The sequence below is a fragment of the Ranitomeya variabilis genome, chromosome 4 (genome assembly GCF_051348905.1).
Source record: "Ranitomeya variabilis isolate aRanVar5 chromosome 4, aRanVar5.hap1, whole genome shotgun sequence".
In the NCBI taxonomy this organism is placed as follows: Eukaryota; Metazoa; Chordata; class Amphibia; order Anura; family Dendrobatidae; genus Ranitomeya; species Ranitomeya variabilis.
The window spans coordinates 742,474,502-742,501,806 of record NC_135235.1 but is presented as its reverse complement, the minus strand read 5'-3'; the positions used below and the strand labels follow the sequence as shown (position 1 = coordinate 742,501,806).

The window sequence follows — 27,305 nt, the reverse complement described above, 5'->3', positions numbered from 1 at the left end:
AAAATGTATAATTGGTGGAGAAAGGCTGAACTTGATGGACGTAGGTCTTTTTTTCTATCTAACATCCTCATGTTTCTGCATGGCGACCTCTAATCCCCGAAATGCAAAACTTATCTCATGATTTTCATCCCCAGTTATGCAAATTTTCTAAACACAAAAAAACAGCGACAGTGAACTGACTGATCCGACTGTTAAAGGCAAAATGAGCAAAAGGTAAGAATGAAGGCCAGTCCTCCTGCTGAGCCGCAACAAAACACCTTAAAATTTGTTCCAAATATTGATTTGTCCCTTCTGCCTGACCGATGGTTTCAGAGTGGTAAGCAGAGAAAAATTGAAAATCGATCCCCATTTTTTTTTACAAAAACCTCTCCATGAATTGGAGACAAATTGCACTCCCTTATCAGACACAATGTTGAAGAATTCAATGCAGTATCACAACATGACAAATAAACAACCTGGAGTGTCTCAGCATTAGGTAACCCTCACAAAGGAACAAAATGAGCCTGTTTACTGAATCGGTCAACCACCTCCCAAATAACAGTCTTCCCACCAGACAGAGACTTTTCTGGAAATGGCAACAGAGCAAATTCCGCTTCCGGATTGTTAATTTACCATTTGCACAAACTTCACAAGCGGATATAAATCTTTAATATTATTCATAGATGGCCAACAAAATAGCCTCGTAATAGCTTTCCGCATAGCTGTCACCCCAGGACTCAAGATGGAAACATCAAACTCCTGCAATAGATGCAATCCTAGATACATATCTACAAATAATTTGGACCCAGGAGTGGTGGAAGGAGCTAACGACTGAACTTTACGGATCTCAGCTTCCAACTCTGAGTATAGCACATTTGAAAAAACTGACCGTCACATCCAAACATAGATCAAGTGTGAACAGGTGCTGAACCTTAGAGTCACCAACTCCTATACAGTCAAGCAAAAAAGGCAGCACACTGCAGCACTAAAACATGCACACATAAAACACAGAAATTGAACTGCATTACTGCACTAAAAATATGAAAATTTTATGTGTACCTGGTAGCCACTTTACAGCATCTCTCGCACACCAGGTCCTACGCTTTCCTTCCTCGCTGAGAATAAACGTCTCCATGTGAATGGGTACCTATGAAAACCTCTCATGAGACTGACATTCTCTTTCTCTGTGGAGGGGTACTGGACCTGCTGCAATCAAGACACCTGTGACTAGGAGGCGGAGTGCTCGGTCAGAAGGCTAGACAATACATTTGAAAAAACTGACTGTCACATCCAAACATAGATCAAGTGTGAACAGGTGCTGAACCTTAGAGTCACCAACTCCTATACAGTCAAGCAAAAAAGGCAGCACACTGCAGCGCTAAAACATGCAAACATGAAACGTAAAATTTTACGTTATAAGTTTGAAATGGACTCTGTCTCTTTATATGCAACAACGCCAGTAGCCAATCTTCAGTCGCAGGGACCCTGATGGTGCAGAAGGTATACCGCAGAGGGGACATTATATTCACGTGATGGGAGACCAGGGCACGTTAAAGCACATACTCCGATCCGTACACCTCGTACACACATGACTCTGCTCCGTACACCTCATATACAGTACACAAGCTCCGTTCTGTATATCTCGTACGCACACTGCTCTGCTACGTACACCTCATACACACTCGGCTCTGCTCCGTACACACGCGGTTCCCCGCTCCATGCACCTCGTACACATGCTGCTCCACTCAGTACACCTCGTACACACACGGTTTTGCTCCGTACAACTCATCCAGCATCATGACAACCAGCACAGCAGAGTCCTGCATACACTGAGGCCCCTGATCATGTGACCCCTGACTCCTCCCCTCCTGTGACCTCATCACAGGTCCTGTGCAGCTCTGCGGGTGGAGGTCTGTGCCGGAGGCTCCATTATTCTCTATGTGGAGAGCGGCTCTGCGGGTGGAGGTCGGTGCTGGAGGCCCCATTATTCTCTATGAGGAGTGCGGCTCTGCGGGTGGAGGTCTGTGCCGGAGGCTCCATTATTCTCTATGTGGAGAGCGGCTCTGCGGGTGGAGGTCGGTGCTGGAGGCTCCATTATTCTCTATGTGGAGAGCGGCTCTGCGGGTGGAGGTCGGTGCTGGAGGCTCCATTATTCTCTATGTGGAGTGCGGCTCTGCGGGTGGAGGTCGGTGCTGGAGGCTCCATTATTCTCTATGTGGAGTGCGGCTCTGAGGGTGGAGGTCAGTGCTGGAGGCCCCATTATTCTCTATGTGGAGTGCGGCTCTGAGGGTGGAGGTCGGTGCTGGAGGCTCCATTATTCTCTATGTGGAGTGCGGCTCTGCGGGTGGAGGTCGGTGGGGGAGGCTCCATTATTTTCTATGTGGAGTGCGGCTCTGCGGGTGGAGGTCAGTGCTGGAGGCTCCATTATTCTCTATGTGGAGTGCGGCTCTGTGGGTGGAGGTCGGTGCTGGAGGCTCCATTATTTTCTATGTGGAGTGCGGCTCTGCGGGTGGAGGTCGGTGCTGGAGGCTCCATTATTCTCTATGTGGAGTGCGGCTCTGCGGGTGGAGGTCAGTGCTGGAGGCTCCATTATTCTCTATGTGGAGTGCGGCTCTGCGGGTGGAGGTCGGTGCTGGAGGCTCCATTATTTTCTATGTGGAGTGCGGCTCTGAGGGTGGAGGTCGGTGCTGGAGGCCCCATTATTCTCTATGTGGAGTGCGGCTCTGAGGGTGGAGGTCAGTGCTGGAGGCTCCATTATTCTCTATGTGGAGTGCGGCTCTGAGGGTGGAGGTCAGTGCTGGAGGCTCCATTATTCTCTATGTGGAGTGCGGCTCTGCGGGTGGAGGTCAGTGCTGGAGGCTCCATTATTCTCTATGTGGAGTGCGGCTCTGAGGGTGGAGGTCAGTGCTGGAGGCCCCATTATTCTCTATGTGGAGTGCGGCTCTGAGGGTGGAGGTCAGTGCTGGAGGCTCCATTATTCTCTATGTGGAGTGCGGCTCTGAGGGTGGAGGTCGGTGGTGGAGGCTCCATTATTCTCTATGTGGAGTGCGGCTCTGCGGGTGGAGGTCGGTGCTGGAGGCCCCATTATTCTCTATGTGGAGTGCGGCTCTGTGGGTGGAGGTCGGTGCTGGAAGCTCCATTATTCTCTATGTGCAGTGCGGCTCTGCGGGTGGAGGTCGGTGCTGGAGGCTCCATTATTCTCTATGTGGAGTGCGGCTCTGCGGGTGGAGGTCGGTGCTGGAGGCTCCATTATTCTCTATGTGGAGTGCGGCTCTGCGGGTGGAGGTCGGTGCTGGAGGCTCCATTATTCTCTATGTGGAGTGCGGCTCTGCGGGTGGAGGTCGGTGCTGGAGGCTCCATTATTCTCTATGTGGAGTGCGGCTCTGCGGGTGGAGGTCGGTGCTGGAGGCTCCATTATTCTCTATGTGGAGTGCGGCTCTGCGGGTGGAGGTCGGTGCTGGAGGCTCCATTATTCTCTATGTGGAGTGCGGCTCTGAGGGTGGAGGTCGGTGGTGGAGGCTCCATTATTCTCTATGTGGAGTGCGGCTCTGCGGGTGGAGGTCGGTGCTGGAGGCTCCATTATTCTCTATGTGGAGTGCGGCTCTGCGGGTGGAGGTCGGTGCTGGAAGCTCCATTATTCTCTATGTGCAGTGCGGCTCTGCGGGTGGAGGTCGGTGCTGGAGGCTCCATTATTCTCTATGTGGAGTGCGGCTCTGCGGGTGGAGGTCGGTGCTGGAGGCTCCATTATTCTCTATGTGGAGTGCGGCTCTGCGGGTGGAGGTCGGTGCTGGAGGCTCCATTATTCTCTATGTGGAGTGCGGCTCTGCGGGTGGAGGTCGGTGCTGGAGGCTCCATTATTCTCTATGTGGAGTGCGGCTCTGCGGGTGGAGGTCGGTGCTGGAGGCTCCATTATTCTCTATGTGGAGTGCGGCTCTGCGGGTGGAGGTCGGTGCTGGAGGCTCCATTATTCTCTATGCATTCTCGAATGCTGTAGATAAGCCCCCGATGTATTCTGAAAGATGAAAAAAAGAGGTTATAATATACTCACCCAGGGGCATTCCCCGCTGTGGTCCGGTCCGGGGCCTCCCATCTTCATTGAATGATGTCCTCTTCTTGTCTTCACGCCGTAGCTCCGGCGCAGGCGTACTTTGTCTGCCCTGTTGAGGGCAGAGCAAAGTACTGCAGTGCGCAGGCGCCGGGCCTCTCTGACCTTTCCCGGCGCCTGCTCACTGCAGTACTTTGCTCTGCCCTAAACAGGGCAGACAAAGTACGCCTGCGCCGGAGCTATGGCGTGAAGACAAGAAGAGGATGTGATTGTAAGAAGATGGGAGGCCCCGGACCGGACCTCAACGCCCATCGGATCATTGTCTCCTGTCAGTGTATCACTGGAGGACTATAGAGCGGTGACATCACCCGATGTCACTGTTCTATAGGGGAGATCGTCGTGGGACACTCGTTATTAACCCCTTCATGACCCAGCCTATTTTGGCCTTAATGACCTTGCCGTGTTTTGCAATTCTGACCAGTGTCCCTTTATGAGGTAATAACTCAGGAACGCTTCAACGGATCCTAGCGATTCTGAGATTGTTTTTTCGTGACATATTGGGCTTCATGATAGTGGTAAATTTAGGTTGATAATTTCTGAGTTTATTTGTGAAAAAAATGGAAATTTGGCGAAAATTTTGAAAATTTCGCAATTTTCACATTTTCAAATTTTTATTCTGTTAAACCAGAGAGTTATGTGACACAAGATAGTTAATAAATAACGTTTCCCACATGTCTTCTTTACATCAGCACAATTTTGGAAACAATTTTTTTTTTTGCTAGGAAGTTATAAGGGTTAAAATTTGACCAGTGATTTCTCATTTTTACAACAAAATTTACAAAACCATTTTTTTTAGGGACCACCTCACATTTGAAGTCATTTTGAGGGTTCTATATGGCTGAAAATACCCAAAAGTGACACCATTCTAAAAACTGCACCCCTCAAGGTGCTCAAAACCACATTCAAGAAGTTTATTAACCCTTCAGGTGTTTCACAGAAGCAGAAGCAACATGGAAGTAAAAAATGAACATTTAACTTTTTAGTCACAAAAATGATCTTTTAGCAACAATTTTTTTTATTTTCCCAAGGGTAAAAGGAGAAACTGGACCACGGACGTTGTTGTCCAATTTGTCCTGAGTATGCTGATACCTCATATGTGGGGGTAAACCACTGTTTGGGCACACGGCAGGGCTCGGAAGGGAAGGAGCGCCATTTGACTTTTTCAATGAAAAATTGGCTCCAATCTTTAGCGGACACCGTGTCGCGTTTGGAGAGCCCCCGTGTGCCTAAACATTGGAGCTCCCCCACAAGTGACCCCATTTTGGAAACTAGACCCCCCAAGGAACTTATCTAGATGCATAGTGAGCACTTTAAACCCCCAGGTGCTTCACAAATTGATCCGCAAAAATGAAAAAGTACTTTTTTTTCACACAAAATTTCTTTTAGCCTCAATTCTTTCATTTTCACATGGGCAACAGGATAAAATGGATCCTAAAATTTGTTGGGCAATTTCTCCTGAGTACGCCGATACCTCATATGTGGGGGTAAACCACTGTTTGGGTGCACGGCAAGGCTCGGAAGGGGAGGCGTGCCATTTGACTTTTTGAATGGAAAATTAGCTCCAATCGTTAGCGGACACCATGTCGCATTTGGAGAGCCCCTGTGTGCCTAAACATTGGAGATCCCCTACAAGTGACCCCATTTTGGAAACTAGACCCCCCAAGGAACTTATCTAGATGCATAGTGAGCACTTATAACCCCCAGGTGCTTCACAGAAGTTTATAACGCAGAGCCGTGAAAATAAAAAATAATTTTTCTCTCCTCAAAAATGATTTTTAGCCCAGAATTTTTTATTTTCCCAAGGGTAATAGGAGAAATTGGACCCCAAGTGTTGTTGTCCAGTTTGTCCTGAGTACGATGATACTCCATATGTGGGGGTAAACCACTGTTTGGGCGCACGGCAGGGCTCGGAAGGGAAGGCACGCCATTTGGCTTTTTGAATGGAAAATTAGCTCCAATCATTAGCGGACACCATGTCGCGTTTAGAGAGCCCCTGTGTGCCTAAACATTGGAGCTCCCGCACAAGTGACCCCATTTTGGAAACTAGACCTCCCAAGGAACTAATCTAGATGTGTGGTGAGCACTTTGAACCCCCAGCTGCTTCACAGAAGTTTATAACGCAGAGCCATGAAAATAAAAAATAATTTTTCTTTTCTTAAAAATGATTTTTTAGCCCACAATTTTTTATTTTCCCAAGGGTAACAGGAGAAATTGGACCCCAAAAGTTGTTGTCCAGTTTCTCCTGAGTACGCTGATACCCCATATGTGGGGGTAAACCACTGTTTGGGCACATGCCGGGGCTCGGAAGGGAAGTAGTGACGTTTTGGAATGCAGACTTTGATGGAATGGTCTGCGGGCATCATGTTACGTTTGCAGAGCCCCTGATATGCCTAAACAGTAGAAACCCCCCACAAGTGACCCCATTTTGGAAACTAGACCCCCCAAGGAACTTATCTAGATGTGTGATGAGCACGTTCAACCCCCAAGTGCTTCACAGAAGTTTACAACGCAGAGCCGTGAAAATAAAAAATCATTTTTCTTTCCTCAAAAAAGATGTTTTAGCAAGCAATTTTTTTATTTTCACAAGGGTAACAGGAGAAATTGGACCCCAATATTTGTTGCTCAGTTTGTTGTGAGTACGCTGATACCCCATATGTGGGGGTAAACCACTGTTTGGGCACACGTCAGGGCTCGGAAGGGAAGTAGTGACATTTGAAATGCAGACTTTGATGGAATGGTCTGCGGGCGTCACATTGCAATTGCAGAGCCCCTGATGTGCCTAAACAGTAGAAACACCCCACAAGTGACCCCATTTTGGAAACTAGACCCCCCAAGGAACTTATCTAGATGTGTGATGAGCACGTTCAACCCCCAAGTGCTTCACAGAAGTTTACAACGCAGAGCCGTGAAAATAAAAAATCATTTTTCTTTCCTCAAAAAAGATGTTTTAGCAAGCAATTTTTTATTTTCACAAGGGTAACAGGAGAAATTGGGCCCCAATATTTGTTGCCCAGTTTGTTGTGAGTGTGCTGGTACCCCATATGTGGGGGTAAACCACTGTTTGGGCACACGTCAGGGCTTGGAAGGGAAGTAGTGACATTTGAAATGCAGACTTTGATGGAATGGTCTGCGGGCATCACGTTGCATTTGCAGAGCCCCTGATGTGCCTAAACAGTAGAAACACCCCACAAGTGACCCCATTTTGGAAACTAGACCCCCAAGGAACTTATCTAGATGTGTGGTGAGCACTTTCAACCCCCAAGTGCTTCACAGAAGTTTATAACGCAGAGCCGTGAAAATAAAAAATAGTTGTTCTTTCCTCAAAAATTATGTTTTAGCAAGTAATTTTTTATTTTTGCAAGGGTAACAGGAGAAATTGGACCCCAACAGTTGTTGCCCAGTTTGTCCTGAGTACGCTGGTACCCCAAATGTGGGGGTAAACCACTGTTTGGGCGCACGTCGGGGCTTGGAAGGGAGGGAGCACCATTTGACTTTTTGAACGCAAGATTGGCTGGAATCAATGGTGGCGCCATGTTGCGTTTGGAGACCCCTGATGTGCCTAAACAGTGGAAACCCCTCAATTCTAACTTCAGCATTAACACCAACACACCCCTAATCCTAATCCCAACTGTAGCCATAACCCTAATCACAACCCTAACCCCAACACACCCCTAACCACAACCCTAACCGCAACACACCCGTAACCCTAATTCCAACCCTAATCCCAACCCTAACCCTAATCCCAACCCTAACCACAACTGTAACCCCAACGCACCCCTAACCCTATCCGTAACCCTAACCACAAGCCTAATCTTAACCCTATTTCCAACCCTAGCCCTAATTCCAACCCTAACTCTAATTCCAACCCTAACCCTAAGGCTATGTGCCCACGTTGCGGATTCGTGTGAGATTTTTCCGCACGATTTTTGAAAAATCTGCAGGTAAAAGGCACTGTGTTTTACCTGCGGATTTACAGCAGATTTCCAGTGTTTTTTTGTGCGGATTTCACCTGCGGATTCCTATTGAGGAACAGGTGTAAAACGCTGCGGAATCCGCACAAAGAATTGACATGCTAAATACAACGCAGCGTTTCTGCACGGAATTTTCCGCACCATGGGCACAGCGGATTTGGTTTTCCATAGGTGTACATGGTACTGTAAACCTGATGGAAAACTGCTACGAATTCGCAGCGGCCAATCCGCTGCGGATCCGCGGTCAATCCGCTGCGGATTCGCGGCCAAATCCGCACTGAGTGCACATGCCATAACCCTAACCCTACCCGTAACCCTAACCCTACCCCTAACCTTAACCCTACCCCTAGTTCTAACCCTAGTTCTAACCCTAACCCTAGTGGAAAAAGAAAAAAAAAATATTTTCTTTATTTTATTATTGTCCCTACCTATGGGGGTGATAAAGGGGGGGGTTTATTTATAATTTTTTTTATTTTCATCGCTGTGATAGAACCTACCACAGCGATCAAAATGTACTTTGTAATGAATCTGCCGGCCAGCAGATTCGGCGGGCGCACTGAGCATGCGCCCGCCATTTTGGAAGATGGCGGCGCCCATGGAGGAGGCGGACGGGCACCGGGAGCCTCGGTAAGTATAAGGGGGGGGAGATCGGGGCACGGGGGGGCGTCGGAGCACGGGGGGGTGACATAGGAGCAGGGGGGAGCGGACAGGAGGACGGGGAGCGGAGCACAGGACGGAGGGGACTACGGGACAGATCGGTGGCTTGGGGGGGTGATCGGTGGGGTGGGGGGGGGGGGTTACTTCAGTATTTCCAGCCATGGCTGATGATATTGCAGCATCGGCCATAGCTGGATTGTAATATTTCACCAGTTTTTTAGGTGAAATATTACAAATCGCTCTGATTGGCAGTTTCACTTTCAACAGCCAATCAGAGCGATCGTAGCCACGGGGGGGGTGAAGCCACCCCCCCTGGGCTGAAGTACCACTCCCCCTGTCTCTGCAGATCGGGTGAAATCGGAGTTAACCCTTTCACCCGCTCTGCAGCGACGAGATAATTCCATGACGCCACATAGGCGTCATGGGTCGGATTGGCACGGGTTTTCATGACGCCTACGTGGCGTCATGGGTCGGGAAGGGGTTAATTGGACTGCGTCGGACAGGGAGTATACGGTTGGTATATTATTTTTAATTTTTTTGCAGGCGATCGAATATGATAAGTATGGTGAAATTAAGAATATTAAAATACTTTTTTCTGGCTCTTTTTTTTAACTTTCACTACTATAGGATTAGTAGTTTTTCACTATTTGCAACTGATCCGTTTTTTCAAAAATTTGCAGGATCCTGCCTGCCTGAAAAAAAACCTGATGTGTGAAAGTAGCCTAACTATCCATATATCTATCTACATCTATCCATAGATATATCTATCATACATATATCTATAGATAGATACATAGATCTATCTATTCATATATCTATAGATCTATCTATATGTAGATCTATCTATATATCTATCTCATTCCTTCTATCTATAGATATGGGATAGATAGAAGGAATGGGATAGATAGATAGATAGATAGATAGATAGAAGGAATGAGAGATATATCTATCTCATTCCTTCATCTCATTCCTTCCATCTATCTATCTGTGTGTGTAATGGAGTGTGGGTTGGACAAACGTAAAAGAGGAGTTTGGACAAGAAATTACATCACAAATATTTTTGTTCAATAATACATCTTTATTTAGCTTACAAAAACGCGCAAAAAACGCATCAAAAATGTACCTGCGTTTTCTGCCAAGAGATGCAGATTCAGTGCAGAAAAATCGCAGGCAAATCTGCAACGTGTGCACATACCCTGAAATTTCCATCTCCAAAAAGCTTGTCGGCAGAGGGAAGCATGAAGTGCTCTAAAATTTCCTGGTAGATTGCTGCACTGACTTTGGTCTTGATAAACCACAGTGGACCTACACCAGCAGATGACATGGCTCCCCAAACCATCACTGATTGTGGAAGCTTCGCTCTAGACCTCAAGCAGCTTGGATTGTCTGTCTCTCCGCTCTTCCTCCAGACTCTGGGACCTTGATTTCCAAGGTCTAGTGTGAAGTACCCACAATCAATGATGGTTTCAGTCCCAAAAAACATATGATTCCTACAGCCAATAAGTTGCCTAAGCAGCGGCCAACTTAGCCTGTGATTGGGAGCATGGAAGAGATGTCGTGGTCAGCAATTCAACTTGTGTTCCGGTCTGTACAAGACTAGAGAATACAATATCTACATATTCTTTCTCCTAGTATGGTTCCCCTTGTTGTCATTCTTTATGAGGTTACATTGGCTCATTTTCTTCCTATTCATTTCCCTACAGTGTCAGATCTTCTCAGTGGACATCTTGTATATTAAGAGAATTTTTCTGAATTAATCCTCAAGGATGGATATGGACAGGAACAAGATGGTGGAGAGGATATTACAGCTCACCCTAGAGATCCTCTTCCGGCTTACTGGAGAGGTGAGAGATTCTGATGACGTCACATTACATCATTCTTATCTATGGGAATAACAGATGGACAGAACTGGAGAGGTGAGGACTCTGGAAATGTCTGTAGTGAGATTTATTAATGTGTCTCTCCATAACCAGGATTACACAGTAGTGAAGAAGACCTCTAGTGAGCGCTGTCAGGACCCTGTGTCTGAGGAATGGGGAAGACCCCTGAGCCCAGTCTCTAGGCCTCCACCTCACCCCCTGATAAATGAGGACCGCAATGACCGGAAGATCCTAGAACTCACCTACAAGATGACTGAGCTGCTGACTGGAGAGGTGACACTGCTGGGAATGCTGGGACATTATACAGTAACACTATGAAGGGATCGGGGGATGACGGTATCATTGTATGTGTCAGGTTCCTATAAGGTGTCAGGATGTCGCTGTCTATTTCTCCATGGAGGAGTGGGAATATTTAGAAGGACACAAAGATGTGTACAAGGATGTCATGATGGAGGTTCCCCAGCCCCTCACATCAGGTAATAGACAGGACTAAATACACACGTCCTATAATTATCTGTATGTAAAGAATGAATTCAGTCCCTGTATGTGTTTCCTCCAGATCTATCCAGTAAGAGGACAACACCAGAGAGATGTCCCCGTCCTCTTCTTCCACAGGACTGTAAACAAGAAGATCTCTATGTTCCTCAGGATCATCAGGTAGATGGAGAGAAGGTGTCATGAGATCTCTCCTATGATGTGTAGACGGCTGTGAAGGTCTTGTGCTCAGTCTTGTTTTATCCCCCAGTATTATATGTTTTATACTTGTGTAATGAGAACGGTGGAGATGGCAGGATTAGAGCTGATCATAGATGTGACTTCTCCATCTGTCTGTGACATTTACATTTGTTTCAGGGTAAAGATCTGACCCATATTAATACTACAGAGACATGTGTGAGGGGTGATGAGGTGTGTAAAGAGGAGATTTCAACATATGACTACCCAGGTGAGTAGTGACCACTAAATACAGAGAAGTCACAGATTATTTTCAGTCACCGGCTGTGGCTGCTTTATCAGTCGTGTAGTTTGGCCGTATCACAATTGTGTGATTACCATTTTGCCTCTAGAATAGAACATTCTCCTCCATCTGAAAATGTTCAAATGATTTTGTGAAAGCCCTTTTCTATTGAACTTACAACCTGGAGGATCCACCTACCCCCTGGGATTAGTGTGGCACCCCAGGAGTTCGGGTACCTGTTATGGTTCTCAATGGCAAGAGAACATAGCCCAGCAAACATGAGTACTAGCTCTTGGAAGGATGGAAACTAAACTGACCATGAACTAAACCTGCCGCACAACTAACAGTAGCCGGGTAGCGTTGCCTACGTTTTTATCCCTAGACGCCCAGCGCCGGCCGGAGGACTAACTAATCCTGGCAGAGGAAAATATAGTCCTGGCTCACCTCTAGAGAAATTTCCCCGATAGGCAGACAGAGGCCCCCACATATATTGGCGGTGATTTTAGATGAAATGACAAACGTAGTATGAAAATAGGTTTAGCAAAATTGAGGTCCGCTTACTAGATAGCAGGAAGACAGAAAGGGCACTTTCATGGTCAGCTGAAAACCCTATCAAAATACCATCCTGAAATTACTTTAAGACTCTAGTATTAACTCATAACATCAGAGTGGCAATTTCAGATCACAAGAGCTTTCCAGACACAGAAACGAAACTACAGCTGTGAACTGGAACAAAATGCAAAAACAAACGAGGACAAAAGTCCAACTTAGCTGGGAGTTGTCTAGTAGCAGGAACATGCACAGAAAGGCTTCTGATTACAATGTTGACCGGCATGGAAGTGACAGAGGAGCAAGGTTAAATAGCGACTCCCACATCCTGATGGAAACAGGTGAACAGAGGGGATGATGCACACCAGTTCAATTCCACCAGTGGCCACCGGGGGAGCCCAAAATCCAATTTCACAACAGGTACCACAGTAGTGCTGCCTTCCTCTTGGGGAGGGTAGTGCTATGCCTGGAAACAAGAAGAATTTCTTTGGCACGTAAACCATGCACACAACACCTTCTGAATCCAGGCCAGGAGGGGAAGCTCTAAACCCGGTTTCAGTGCAGCTTCCCTGAATAAAGATCCTGGTCTGGAGGAGGAGTCAGTTTAGTCTGGAGCAGACAGTGAAGGGAAAGGAGCAGAGGAGAGATCAAGGGCTAGAGGAGGCTGCGAGTGGGCCTCCTTAAGCCAGAGCGCAGAAACTGGGTACCGGGAGCCCGAGGCTAGGCTGTGGGGAACTGCAAGCCCCATAGCAAAACCAGAGGGCATAGGACTATACGTGAGTTGCCCACACCACACCTGTGGTACAGCAGCATTCAGGAGCCTGGAGTCACCGTGCAGAGACCCCAGAAGGAACTGCTCAAGCTGCCTTCCATACAGATACTGTCCCAGGACAGGGAAAAACGAGGACCTTGTGAGGACACTTCAGGTAGCAAGGGACTAATAGTGAGTGCAAAGTGGAAGGCTCCCAACCTGACCTGCCAAGTCCACTTGTTTCCGGGCTGCCTGGACTCCTTCTGTACCTGTTGCTGGTACCCTGGACTGAGGCTGAATATCATCTCAGTAAACCAGGTAAAGACTGCAACCCTGTGTCCTCTATTTATCGGCAACCCCCCATTTTTGCCATATACCTTGGGAGCCCTGGGGACTCCACTTCACCTGTGGGAAGCATCACCATCTAGCTGCCGTACCATCAGCCCAGAGGACCCCTTTAAGCGGCGTCGGTCCCCACTGACCGAACACCACAGGTGACGTCCAGACAAACTTTATTCAAAAACCCCTTTAATGACCGATCCCCTTTAATTGGGCACCCAGGGCACGAACGGGGTCGCAGCCACCGTGACATTCCCTTTAAGACCGGACCTGGTACCGAGTACCCCAGGCCCTGGCGGACGACGGGCACGAAGAATGTGCTGACAAGTTAGAAAATCACTTGAAAAAAATATTATGATGGGCCTGTAAGAGAAAGCGGAGGGTAATGATGCTGTTGGCTTCCTAGAATCCCGATTAGGGATGAGCGAATGTGCTCTATGATACTCGGATATCACTTGATTATCTGGGTGCTCGGATGTGCTCGTTACTCGGTGAGCATTATCCGGTGCTCGATTTCAAAATTGAATCCCCACCCCACATGTATAGCGCCTGTTACACAGCCAAAAAGCATGCGGGGATTGCCTGCGGGTCACTGTAATGCTATAGCCATCTTAGTAGTGGCATTACTCTCATTCCTGGCTGTGTGACATCATCAGGGGGTTGTTAAAATGGTAGGCGGTGTCAGGCTCGGCACAGTGACACCATTGCACAGCTCTGTGACAGTTGTTATTGGAGGAGAGAGTGCTTGTCCAGGCGTGTGTGTGCAGTACAACGTCTCAAAGTCCTGTAGTGTAGATACTGGTGCTGAAGCTGAACCATCATACTACCAGCCCTTCTAATCTTGTGCATCTTTGTATCAGATGCAATCTGCTTTTAGCCTAGGGAGGAAGGGAGAGTTGCAGGAGCAGGGAGAGTGGCTGAATACAGTCTGTAGGCAGCGATTAGGGCAGGGGTGGGGAACCTCGTGCGGCCCGCAGGCAGGTCCCCGGAGTCAACAAGGCTCGGGCGGCAGCCATATCCTGCCAGCTGCCGGCCCCTTAACCCTCAAGTGCACAGTATTCAGCGTTCATTACAGAACGCTGCCTGCATATGAATGATGTCATTGGGGTGGGCGGGGTTAGTGCCCAATGCACTCCCGTCCTCCTGTTCCGGAAGAGGAGCTGCTGCTACAGAGTTCAGAGTGATCTGTGTCTGCAGCTCTGTACTTTTCTGCTGGTGATCTCTGCCCCTCAGCTATGTGCCCCCTCCCCCCCCCAGTTATTTGCCCCAATATGATCTCTGTGCCCCCCCACTCTATGACCCTCCTCTGATCTGTGTCTCCAGCTATAGGCACCCCTGTGATCTCTGTGCCCCAAATCTATATATCCCCTGTGATTTCTGTGACCCCCCCCCCCCCAGCTATGTGCCCCCCTTTCTATGATCTTTGTGCCACCCCCCCGGTGATCTGTTCCCCCTGTGATCTCTCTGCTCCCCCAGCTATATTCCCCCCCTGTGATCTGTGCCACCCCTGTGATCTATGTCATTCCTGTGTCCCCCTACTTTGTACCCCCTGTGGTATTTGTGCACCCATGTGTTCCCTGTGCCCCCTGTGATCTCTGTCCCCCCATATGATCTCTGTGCCACCCTGTTTTCTTCATGCCCCCCCCTCCCGGTGATCTGTGACCCCTTGGTGATCTATGTGCCTGCCAGGTGGTCTGTCCCTTCCAGTGCTATATATCCCCCTTCCCCCAGTGCTGTATATCTCCCCCAGGGCTGTATGTGCCCTCAAATGATATGTATATTCCCCAGTGCTGCATTTACCCCAGATGTACTGTATATCCCCCCAGCTGTGATGTATATAGCCTCCAGTGATGTATGTGCCACCAGTGATGTATATTCCCCCTAGGGACATATATACCCCCAGTGCTGTCTGTGCTTCCTAGTAATGTATATAGCCCTTCAGTGTTGTCTATTCCCCCTGGCCTCCCCAGTGATGAAAATGTCCCAGCATCTCCTGTGATGTGTATGCCCCCCCAGCCCCTCCTGTAATTTTATATGTGATATATAACACTCCAAAAAAGCGTTAAAAAATGTTTCCGGATTCAATTAGTCATCCATACAGGGAAACGTCCTTGGTGGACAGCAAAGATGGTGGAATCACGTCAGACTCCCGAGGGAGTGACCGGAGGAATGTCTGAGCCAGAGAAAGCTTGCACAACAGCAGGGGTGGCAGGAACAGAATGTTTTCCTGGAACCTCCAAGGACTAACCCAGGCTGCAGCCTTTATTGCTGGGGTTATTGTGGACTGCAGTTGGGAGAGTTAGGACCCAGGAAGTAGTGCACGGACTGCGGGACCTAGGGTTGTCAGAAGAAACAAGGAGGCGAGGCAGGACCAGGACTGGAGAAATGCTATGGTGCCCACTAGCCACAAGGTACCCACAATTGGCATCTTGGGTGAGGTCACTGCATACAACTGGCATCGGAGATGGGAGCCCATAGAGTTCAGGTTCCTTCATCACATATCATTGAACCAGTGGGCAGTAGAGGAGGAACACTTGCTTTGAAGGCTGCAACAGCTGACTGCTGGAACCAGTTGTCACATTCCTCAAAATGGAGGGGCAACATCGCTGTTATGCAGTAGGTATGATCTGAGAAGGAAGGGAGCAGGATCAACCCTTCTTGAAGAATGAACGGGCCTGGGAGAAGCTCCTCGATGCCGCTTGAGACCACTTCCGAGAGATCGTACTGTCCCCGGATTCTCCTCCTCTTATACGGGAGCATCCGATGGTGCAGGTGACAGAATTCTGTTGCCCATTTCTATATGTCGGGGACTCCGGCACAGCCCGCAGTCAGGTCACTTAACAGCCCTTGCACCTGGGCAGGGCTGCCACTAGAAATTTCGGGGCCCCATACGGGCAAAATTTTCGGGGCCCCCTTGAGACTCCACCCTGCCTTCACCCCTCGAACTGTCCACAGTCCCACCTCTCTCTCTTGGAAAAACTCCACTTTTCACCTATCACACATTAACAGTTCCCATCACTAGATCGCACATATAGCCGGCAGCTTTTGTTTTGGCAAAAAGATTTTTTAACCCCTTCACGACATGCGCCGTACTAGTACTGCGCAAGTCGTGTCTCCCCCTTTGATGTGGGCTCCGGCGGTGATCAAAGTCGCAACATGTCAGCTGTTTTGTACAGCTGACATAGGCGCGCAATAGCGGCGGGTGAAATCGCGATTCACCCGCCGCTATTAACCTGTTAAATGCCGCTGTCAAACGCAGACAGCGGCATTTAAGCGGCGCTTCCGGCCGGGCAGCCGGAAATGACCTCGTCGCCGACCTCCGTCACATGATCGGGGGTCGGCGATGCATCAGGATGGTAACCATAGAGGTCCTTGAGACTCCTATGGTTACTAATGCCGGCATGCTGTGAGCGCCCCCCTATGGTCGGCGCTCACAGCACACCTGCATTTCTGCTACATAGCAGCGAACATCAGGTCGCTGCTATGTAGCAGAGCTGATCGAGTGGTGCCAGCTTCTAGCCTCCCATGGAGACTATTGAAGCATGGCAAAAGTTAATCCTCTCTCTCCTTCGCTATCACAAACCCCAGCACTCTCTAACCTAGTAATCATCTCCCCTTCCCTCTTTCCTCCCCACCTGTCCTCCTCTGCTGACCTGCTCCTCAACCTCAAATCTGTCCTAAGAACACATAAAACAAGTCTCTCTCTCTCTCTCTCTCTCTCTCTCTCTCTCTCTCTCTCTCTCTCTCCATATCTCCCATCCCTCGACCACCACATCTCATACCTCCCATTACTACTCCCTCCTATCACTCCCTATCCAACATGAACCACCGCAATCTTTCCAACTTAAAACCCGTGCCCCTGACGCCCACCCCCCTGCTCCCTCTCTCTGGAGCACTCTGGAATGCCCGCTCAATCTGCAATAAGCTTCATGTGATTCACGACCTTTTTCTCTGCCGCAATCTTGCCTTCCTTGGCCTCACAGAAACATAGCTAACACCCTCTGACATTGCCTCCCCTGCTGCTCTGTGTTACGGAGGCATCCACTTCACCCACACTCCTCGACCCGGCAACAAACATGGTGGAGGAGTGGGTCTTCTCCTTTCTTAAAACTGCACCTTTAACCCAATCCCGCCTCTTCCCTCCCTTATCCTCCCCTCTTTTGAAGTCCATTCTGTCCGCATCTGCTCTCCCTCCAACCTCCAAGTGGCAGTCATATACCGACCTCCGGGCCCAGCAACTGCCTTTATTGACCAATTCTCCACCTGGCTTCTTCACTTTCTCTCTGCTGACATTCCCACCATCATCATGGGTGACTTCAACATTCCCATTGATACCCTTCAGTCAATAGCCTCCAAACTTCTGTCCCTTACCTCATCCTTTGGACTTACTCAATGGTCCTCCGCAACCACCCACACAGACGGGCATACACTAGACCTGGTGTTCACCCATCTCTGCTCCCTATCTAACTTCACCACCTCCCCTCTCCCTCTATCCGACCACCATCTGCTCACCTTCTCATCCCTGTCCTCCTCACCGGTCATCCATGTCCAACAACATGCGCACCCCCGCAGAAACCTTGCACACCTAGACGCCCACACACTCTCTGACTCCATCCTACCACTGGCATCCATATCCTCACTCCACGACACAGACACTGCCACTGCTTTCTACAATGCCACTCTCGCATCAGCTATTGACACGGTTGCCCCTCTCGTCCATGGCAGAGTGCGACGTATCAGTAGACAACCTTGGCACAATAACACCACTAAAAAGCTCCGGCAAGTGTCCAGGGTTGCGGAGCGGCGTTGGAAGAAAACACACTCGCAAGATGACTTCACTGCATTCAAACAGGCAACACTCGCTTTTAAATCTGCTCTCACCTCTGCTAAACAGACCTACTTCACAACCCTCGTATCTTCCCTATCCTACAACCCCAAACAGTTATTCAAAACCTTTAACTCCCTCCTCCGCCCCCCACTGCCCCCTCCAACCTCCCTCATCTCTGCTGAGGACTTTGCCACACACTTTAAAAATAAGATCGACCAGACAAGGCAAGTCTTCATTGTTCAACCACCACAACCCCTTTGTATACCAGACAAATGCCCAAACCCCATAACCTCCCTATCCAACATCACTGAAGGGGGGCTTAATTGTCTCCTCTCCAAATTGCACCTCACCACCTGTGCGCTCGACCCCATCCCACCTCCTCCCCAACCTCACCACCACACTAATCCCATCCCTAACCCACCTCTTCAACCTCTTCAACCTATCACTAACTTCTGGCACCTTCCCTTCTGCATTCAAACATGCCACAATCACGCCTATCCTTAAAAAGCCAACCCTCGATCCAACTGCTATGTCCAGCTATCGCCCAATATCGCTGCTCCCATTCGCTTCCAAACTCCTGGAGCAGCACGTCCACGCTGAACTTTCCTCCCACCTCTCATCTAACTTGTTGTTCGACAATCTACAATCTGGTTTCCGCCCCATCACTCAACTGAGACTGCCCTGACCAAAATCACCAACGACCGACTTACCGCCAAAGCTACTGGACAATACACTGTACTCCTCCTTCTAGACCTGTCCTCTGCTTTTGACACACTTGACCACTGCCTCCTACTACAGATCCTCTCCTCCTTTGGCATCAAAGACCTCGCCCTATCCTGGATCGCCTCGTACCTTTCAAACCGCACATTCAGCATCTCCCACTCCCACACTACCTCCTCATCCCACCCTCTCTCTGTTGGAGTCCCCCAAGGCTCTGTTCTAGGACCCCCTACTCTTCTCAATCTACACACTTGGCTTGGGACAACTCATACAGTCCCATGGATTCCAGTACCACCTCTATGCTGATGACACTCAGATCTACCTCTCTGGCCCAGACGTCACCGCTCTGCTGTCCAGAATCCCAGTGTGCTTATCAGCTATATCCTCCTTCTTCTCCTCTCGCTTCCTCAAACTCAATGTGAACAAATCTGAACTCATCATCTTTCCTCCACCCCACAGATCCTCCTTACCTGACCTATCTATCGCAATCAATGACATCATGCTTTCCCCCATACCGGAAGTCCGCTGCCTCGGAGTAACCTTTGACTCTGCCCTGTCCTTCAAACCGCACATCCAAGCTCTTTCCACCTCCTGTCGCCTCCAGCTCAAAAATATCTCCAGAATCCGTCCTTTCCTCAACCTTCAATCTACTAAAATGCTTGTGCATGCCCTCATCATCTCCCGCCTTGACTACTGCAACATCCTTTTCTGCGGCCTCCCTGCTAACACACCCTTGTGCCTCTCCAGTCCATCCTTAACTCTGCTGCCTGACTAATTCATCTCTCTCCTCACTACTCCCCCGCTTCCCCCCTCTGCAAATCTCTTCACTGGCTCCCATTCCCTCAGCGTATCCAGTTCAAATTACTAATACTGACCTACAAAGCCATCCATAATCTGTCTCCTCCATATATCTCTGATCTAATCTCCATATATCCTCCCTCGCGTAATCTCCGGTCCTCCCAAGACCTCCTTCTCTCCTCCACACTTATTCGCTCCTCATCCAATCGCCTCCAAGACTTCTCCCGAATATCCCCCATCCTCTGGAATTCTCTGCCCCAACACGTCCGACTATCAAACACATTCGGATCCTTCAGATGGAATCTGAAACCTCATCTCTTCAGGAAAGCCTACAGCCTGCACTGACCCCGCTGCCTCCTCATCACCACCGAAGCTACCGCCTCACCAACACCGGAGCTCCTGCAACCCCCAACCTATTGTCTCCTTCCCCATAATCCTGCAGAATGTAAGCCCGCAAGGGCAGGGTCCTCGCCCCTCTGTATCAGTCTGTCATTGTAAGATTGTTTACTGTAAGTGATATCTGTAACTTGTATGTAACCCCTTCTCATGTACAGCACCATGGAATCAATGGTGCTTTATAAATAAATAATAATATCACAAACAAGGGACAAATACCGCAAACCAAAAACTGAAGACCACATATTGCCACCAGTGACCGAATAATATCACTTACAAGGAACAAATCCCACCGCACCATGACCAGACCACATATTACCACCACAAAATGACCAAATAGCATATACAAGGGATAAATGCTGAAACACCATGTCCAGACCACATATTACCACCACATAGTGACTGAATACCACAATACTGATCAGCAATAATAAAATTAATACAATACTATCACCATAAGTGCCAGTATTCACAGGAGATCTGTACTTAGTATGCAGTGTCTGTGTACAGGTAATACAGTGATCACTGGTGACATTATACACAGGAGCTCTGTATATAGTATACAGTGTATAATGTAAGTGTATAGGTAAGGCTAGTTTCACACTAGCGTTTTAAGGAGCTGCGGAGGGCTGCGGACGTCCTCCGTGAAGCCCCGCCCTCGGCCGCTAGCTCCACCTACTTCTGCATGCGGCCTGCGTACCTATCTTTAACATTAGGTACGCAGGTCGTGCCGCTGTATGCAGATGCTTCCGCATGTGTGCGGAGAAAAAAAAATTGCTACAAGCTGCGTTCTACGCTGGTCACCGCATCGTCAAAACGACGCATGCGGAAGCATCCGCATATAGCGGCACGACCTGCGTACCTAATGTTAAAGATAGGTACGCTGGCCGCATGCCGGCTGCATACAGAAATAGGCGGAGCTAGTGGTAGAGGTGCGGCCAAGGGCGGGGCTTCACTGAGGAAGTCCGCAGCCGTCCGCAACGCAAATGTGAAACCGGCCTAACACACTGACTCACCAGTGACGTCTCTAGGTGAAGTCCTTCATCTTTGTTTTTCATCTTTCATCCAACACAGCCTGGGCTCGTCTCTGCAGGAAATAACAGTTATCTCAAGCTCCGCTTGCAGAACACATTAATTAATTTTTCCCAACTTCTACATTACACCACATGAAGAAAAAAAGGCTACATAGTATCACTCTACACAGTAACAGGACCCCCCCCCATTTAAAGCAGTATACTCAAAACATAAATACATCACTGCAGTAATAATATCCCTTAATTAGCCCCTATGGTAATAATATTCCCCATCCTGGCCCCTGTGTGTCTCATTCCTGGCTTCAGCCATATGTTCTCCCATTCTGCCCTCATGAGTATCCAATCTGCCCCATATGATCTCCCCATCCTGCCACATCTGTCTCCATCGTATCCATCCTGCCCCATGATCCTGCCCCATCTGTCTCCAGTCATGCCCCCATGTCTTTCATCCTGCCCCGTGTCTCCAATCATGCTCCGTGTCTCCAATTCTGCCCCATCTGTCTCCAATCCTGCCCCCAGTGTCTCCAGTCATGCCACCAGTGTCTCGTCATGCCCCGTATCTTGCATTCTGCCACATGTCTGCCCCATGTCCACTATTCTGCCCCATGTCCACTATTCTGCCCCCATGTCCACCATTCTGCCCCCCCGTGTCCACCATTCTGCCCCCCCGTGTCCACCATTCTGCCCCCCCCCCCGTGTCCACCATTCTGCCCCCCCCCGTGTCCAGCATTCTGGGCCCCCCTGTTGAGCATTCTGCCCCCCCATGTTCACCAATCTGTCCCCATGTCTCAGTCTTCCCCGGGCCCCCCGGTGTTGTGATCCTAATGGCAGAGGATCTCAGGGTCTTCAGCAAAGTCTGCAAACATAAAAACTAGCTCTTAGGGAGGTGGTAACTGAGCTGACCACAAACCTGATCCTAGCCCACAACTAATAGCAGCCGGGGAACGTACCTACGTTGGTTCTAGACGTCTCGCGCCAGCCGGAGATCTAACTAACCCTTTCAGAGAAAATACAGACCTCACTTGCCTCCAGAGAAAGGTACCCCAAAGTAGATACAGGCCCCCAACAAATAATAACGGTGAGGTAAGAGGAAAGGACAAACGTAAGTATGAACTAGATTCAGCAAAGAGAGGCCCACTAAATAATAGCAGAAATATAGAAAGCGGACTTATGTGGTCAGCGAAAAACCCTACAAAAATATCCACGCTGAATATCCAAGAACCCCCGTACCGACTAACGGTATGGGGGGAGAATATCAGCCCCCTTAGAGCTTCCAGCAAAATCAGGAATCACATTATGAACAAGCTGGACAAAAAACAGAATAATACAAATAACAAAAAAACAAGAAAGCAGGACTTAGCTTATGTTGCAAAAATCAGGACCAGTAGACAAGAGCAACCAGACAAGGACTGATTACATGGAAGCCAGGCAATGGACTAAGACTCCAGGAAGTTTAAATAGAAACACCCAGAGTGTTAACGAACCAGGTGACTACCAACCTGGGGAAAGAGTATACAAGAGCCATACCGCGAGTGACCACAAGAGGGAGCCCAAAAGTATAGTTCATAACAGTACCCCCCCTAAAAGGAGGGGTCACCGAACCCTCACTACGACCACCAGGGCGATCAGGATGGGCAGCGTGAAAGGCACGAACCAAATCGGCCGCATGAACATCTGAGGCGACCTCCCAGGAATTATCCTCCTGACCATAGCCCTTCCATTTGACCAGATACTGAAGCCTCCGTCTAGAGAGACGAGAATCTAAGATCTTCTCCACCACATACTCCAACTCGCCCTCAACCAAGACCGGAGCAGGAGGGTCAACAGCAGGAACCACAGGCACAATGTACCGCCGCAACAAAGACCTATGGAACACATTGTGAATGGCAAACGACACAGGAAGATCCAAACGAAAAGACACCGGATTAAGGACCTCCAAAATTCTATAAGGACCAATAAAGCGAGGCTTAAACTTAGGAGAGGAAACCTTCAGAGGGACAAACCGAGAAGACAACCAAACCAAATCCCCAACACGAAGTCGAGGACCCACACCGCGGCGGCGGTTGGCAAAACGCTGAGCCTTCTCCTGTGACAACTTCAAGTTGTCCACCACATGATTCCAAGTCCGCTGCAACCTATCAACCACGGAATCCACCCCAGGACAGTCAGAAGGCTCAACATGACCTGAGGAGAAACGAGGATGAAAACCAGAGTTGCAGAAAAATGGCGAAACCAAAGTAGCGGAACTAGCTCGATTATTGAGGGGAAACTCAGCCAATGGCAAGAAGGTCACCCAATCATCCTGATCCGCAGAAACAAAACATCTCAAATAAGCCTCCAGCGTCTGATTAGTTCGCTCCGTTTGGCCATTAGTCTGAGGATGAAAGGCAGACGAGAACGACAGATCAATGCCCATCTTAGCACAAAAAGATCGCCAGAATCTGGACACAAACTGGGATCCTCTGTCAGACACGATATTCTCAGGAATGCCGTGTAAACGAACCACATTCTGAAAAAACAAAGGAACCAGATCGGAAGAGGAAGGCAACTTAGGCAAGGGCACCAAATGGACCATCTTGGAAAAACGATCACACACCACCCAGATGACAGACATACCCTGAGACACCGGAAGATCTGAAATGAAATCCATGGAAATGTGTGTCCAAGGCCTCTTCGGGACGGGCAAGGGCAAAAGCAACCCGCTGGCACGAGAACAGCAAGGCTTAGCCCGAGCACAAGTCCCACAGGACTGCACAAAAGAACGCACATCCCGTGACAAGGAAGGCCACCAAAAGGACCTAGCCACCAAATCTCTGGTACCAAAAATCCCAGGATGCCCTGCCAACACCGAGGAATGAACCTCGGAAATAACTCTGCTGGTCCATTTATCAGGAACAAACAGTCTATCAGGTGGACAAGAGTCAGGTCTACCAGCCTGAAATCTCTGCAACACACGTCGCAAATCAGGAGAAATGGCCGACAAAATCACTCCCTCTTTAAGAATACCAGCCGGCTCTGAGACTCCAGGAGAGTCAGGCACAAAGCTCCTAGAGAGAGCATCAGCCTTCACATTTTTCGAACCAGGCAGGTATGAGACCACAAAGTCAAAACGGGAGAAAAACAATGACCAACGAGCCTGTCTAGGATTCAGGCGTTTAGCAGACTCGAGATACATCAGGTTTTTGTGATCAGTCAAGACCACCACACGATGCTTAGCTCCCTCGAGCCAATGACGCCACTCCTCAAATGCCCACTTCATGGCCAACAACTCCCGATTACCAACATCATAGTTCCGCTCAGCCGGCGAAAACTTCCTGGAAAAGAAAGCACATGGTTTCATCATAGAGCAACCAGAGCCTCTCTGCGACAAAACAGCTCCTGCACCGATCTCAGAAGCATCCACTTCAACCTGAAAGGGAAGTGAGACATCAGGCTGGCACAAAACAGGCGCCGAAGTAAACCGGCGCTTCAGCTCCCGGAAGGCCTCAATGGCCGCAGGAGCCCAATTAGCGACATCAGAACCTTTCTTGGTCATATCCGTCAGAGGTTTAACAACGCTAGAAAAGTTAGCAATAAAACGACGGTAGAAATTAGCAAAACCCAAAAACTTCTGAAGACTCTTAACAGACGTGGGTTGAGTCCAATCATGAATAGCTCGGACCTTGACTGGGTCCATCTCCACAGCAGAAGGGGAAAAAATAAAACCCAAAAAGGAAACCTTCTGCACTCCAAAGAGACACTTTGAGCCCTTCACAAAGCATTATCACGCAAAACCTGAAACACCATCCTGACCTGCTTTACATGAGAATCCCAATCATCAGAAAAAACTAAAATGTCATCCAGATAAACAATCACAAATTTATCTAGATACTTCCGGAAGATGTCATGCATAAAGGATTGAAACACTGAAGGAGCATTAGAGAGCCCAAAAGGCATCACCAAGTACTCAAAATGACCTTCGGGCGTATTAAATGCAGTTTTCCATTCATCTCCCTGCCTAATGCGCACAAGGTTGTACGCACCACGAAGATCTATCTTGGTGAACCAACAGGCACCCTTAATCCGAGCAAACAAGTCCGACAATAGTGGCAGAGGGTATTGGAATTTAACCGTGATTTTATTCAGAAGCCGATAGTCTATACAAGGTCTCAAAGATCCGTCTTTCTTGGCCACAAAAAAAAATCCCGCACCAAGAGGGGAAGAGGATGGACGAATATGTCCTTTCTCCAAAGACTCCTTTATATAAGAACGCATCGCGGCATGCTCAGGTACCGACAGATTAAATAATCGTCCCTTAGGAAACTTACTACCAGGAATCAAATCTATAGCGCAGTCACAGTCCCTATGAGGAGGAAGAGCACTGGACCTGGACTCACTGAACACATCCTGATAGTCAAGCAAATACTCAGGAACTTCTGAAGGAGTGGAGGAAGCAATAGACACCAACGGGGAATCGCAATGAATTCCCTGACAACCCCAACTAGACACAGACATAGCCCTCCAATCCAGAACAGGATTATGAGCCTGTAACCATGGCAGACCCAAAACGACCAAATCATGCATCTTATGCAGAACAAGAAAACGAATCACCTCCCGATGTTCAGGAGTCATGCACATGGTCACTTGTGTCCAATACTGCGGTTTATTCTCTGCCAATGGCGTAGCATCAATTCCTCTAAGAGGAATAGGATTTTCTAAAGGCTCCAGGACAAAACCACAGCGCCTGGCAAACGACAAGTCCATAAGACTCAGGGCAGCGCCTGAGTCCACAAACGCCATAACAGGGTAGGAAGACAATGAGCAAATTAAAGTCACAGACAAAATAAATTTAGGCTGCAAGTTACCAACGGCGACAGGACTAACAAACTTTGTTAGGCGTTTAGAGCATGCTGATATAACACGTGTAGAATCACCACAGTAAAAACACAACCCATTCTGACGTCTATGATTTTGCCGTTCAGTTCTAGTCTGAATTCTATCACATTGCATTAAATCAGGCGTCTGTTCAGACAACACCGCCAAAGGATTAGCGGATTTGCGCTCCCGCAAACGCCGATCAATCTGAATGGCCAGCGTCATAGAATCATTCAGACTTGTAGGAATGGGAAAGCCCACCATCACATTCTTAATGGTTTCAGAAAGGCCATTTCTGAAATTTGCGGCCAGAGCACACATTCCACTGAGTAAGCACGGACCATTTCCGAAATTTTTGGCAATACACTTCGGCTTCATCCTGGCCCTGAGAAATAGCCAGCAAAGCCTTCTCTGCCTGAATTTCAAGATTGGGCTCCTCATAAAGCAATCCGAGCGCCAGAAAAAACGCATCAATATTTGCCAATGCCGGATCTCCTGGCGCCAATGAGAAAGCCCAATCCTGAGAGTCGCCCCGCAAGGAGGAGATAACAATTTTAACTTGCTGAGCTGAGTCTCCAGACGAACGAGGTCTCAAAGATAGAAACAATTTACAATTATTCCTAAAATTCCTAAATTTAAATCGATCTCCAGAGAACAGCTCAGGAATAGGAATCTTAGGTTCTGACATAGGACTGCTAGTAACAAAATCCTGAATGCCCTGCACGCGAGCAGCAAGCTGATCCACACTAGTAATCAGAGTTTGCACATTCATGTCAGCAGCAGAGTTTCAAGCCATTCAGAGATAAAGGGGAAGAAAGAGAGAAAAAAAAAAAAAAACTCAGAACTTCTTTTCTTTTAATCCCACTTCTGCAATGCATTAACTATTCATTGGCCTGGCATACTGTTGTGATCCTAATTGCTGAAGACCCTGAGATCCTCTGCCAAGTCTGCAAACCTAAAAACTAGCTCTTAGGGAGGTGGTAACTGAGCTGACCACAAACCTGATCCTAGCCCACAACTAATAGCAGCCGGGGAACGTACCTACGTTGGTTCTAGACGTCTCGCGCCAGCCGGAGATCTAACTAACCCTTTCAGAGAAAATACAGACCTCACTTGCCTCCAGAGAAAGGTACCCCAAAGTAGATACAGGCCCCCAACAAATAATAACGGTGAGGTAAGAGGAAAGGACAAACGTAAGTATGAACTAGATTCAGCAAAGAGAGGCCCACTAAATAATAGCAGAAATATAGAAAGCGGACTTATGTGGTCAGCGAAAAACCCTACAAAAATATCCACGCTGAATATCCAAGAACCCCCGTACCGACTAACGGTATGGGGGGAGAATATCAGCCCCCTTAGAGCTTCCAGCAAAATCAGGAATCACATTATGAACAAGCTGGACAAAAAACAGAATAATACAAATAACAAAAAAACAAGAAAGCAGGACTTAGCTTATGTTGCAAAAATCAGGACCAGTAGACAAGAGCAA

General features: G+C 48.5%; 1 protein-coding gene across 2 annotated transcripts in view; it reads left to right on the top strand.

The window, feature by feature from the left end:
* The first annotated feature begins 1,851 nt into the window (after positions 1 to 1,851).
* LOC143768057 (uncharacterized) overlaps positions 1,852 to 27,305 on the top strand; it is a 40,803-nt gene continuing 15,349 nt past the window's right edge. Inside the window, exons 1-6 of one of the 2 annotated variants that reach the window (XM_077256728.1) lie at positions 1,852 to 2,109; positions 10,416 to 10,556; positions 10,686 to 10,865; positions 10,948 to 11,068; positions 11,152 to 11,249; positions 11,445 to 11,535. In XM_077256728.1, the coding sequence (XP_077112843.1) occupies positions 10,479 to 10,556; positions 10,686 to 10,865; positions 10,948 to 11,068; positions 11,152 to 11,249; positions 11,445 to 11,535 (568 nt within the window). In that variant the 5' untranslated portion in view covers positions 1,852 to 2,109; positions 10,416 to 10,478. Of the gene's footprint in view, positions 2,220 to 10,415; positions 10,557 to 10,685; positions 10,866 to 10,947; positions 11,069 to 11,151; positions 11,250 to 11,444; positions 11,536 to 27,305 lie in introns of both variants that reach the window. The other variant, XM_077256727.1, reaches the window with a different exon arrangement.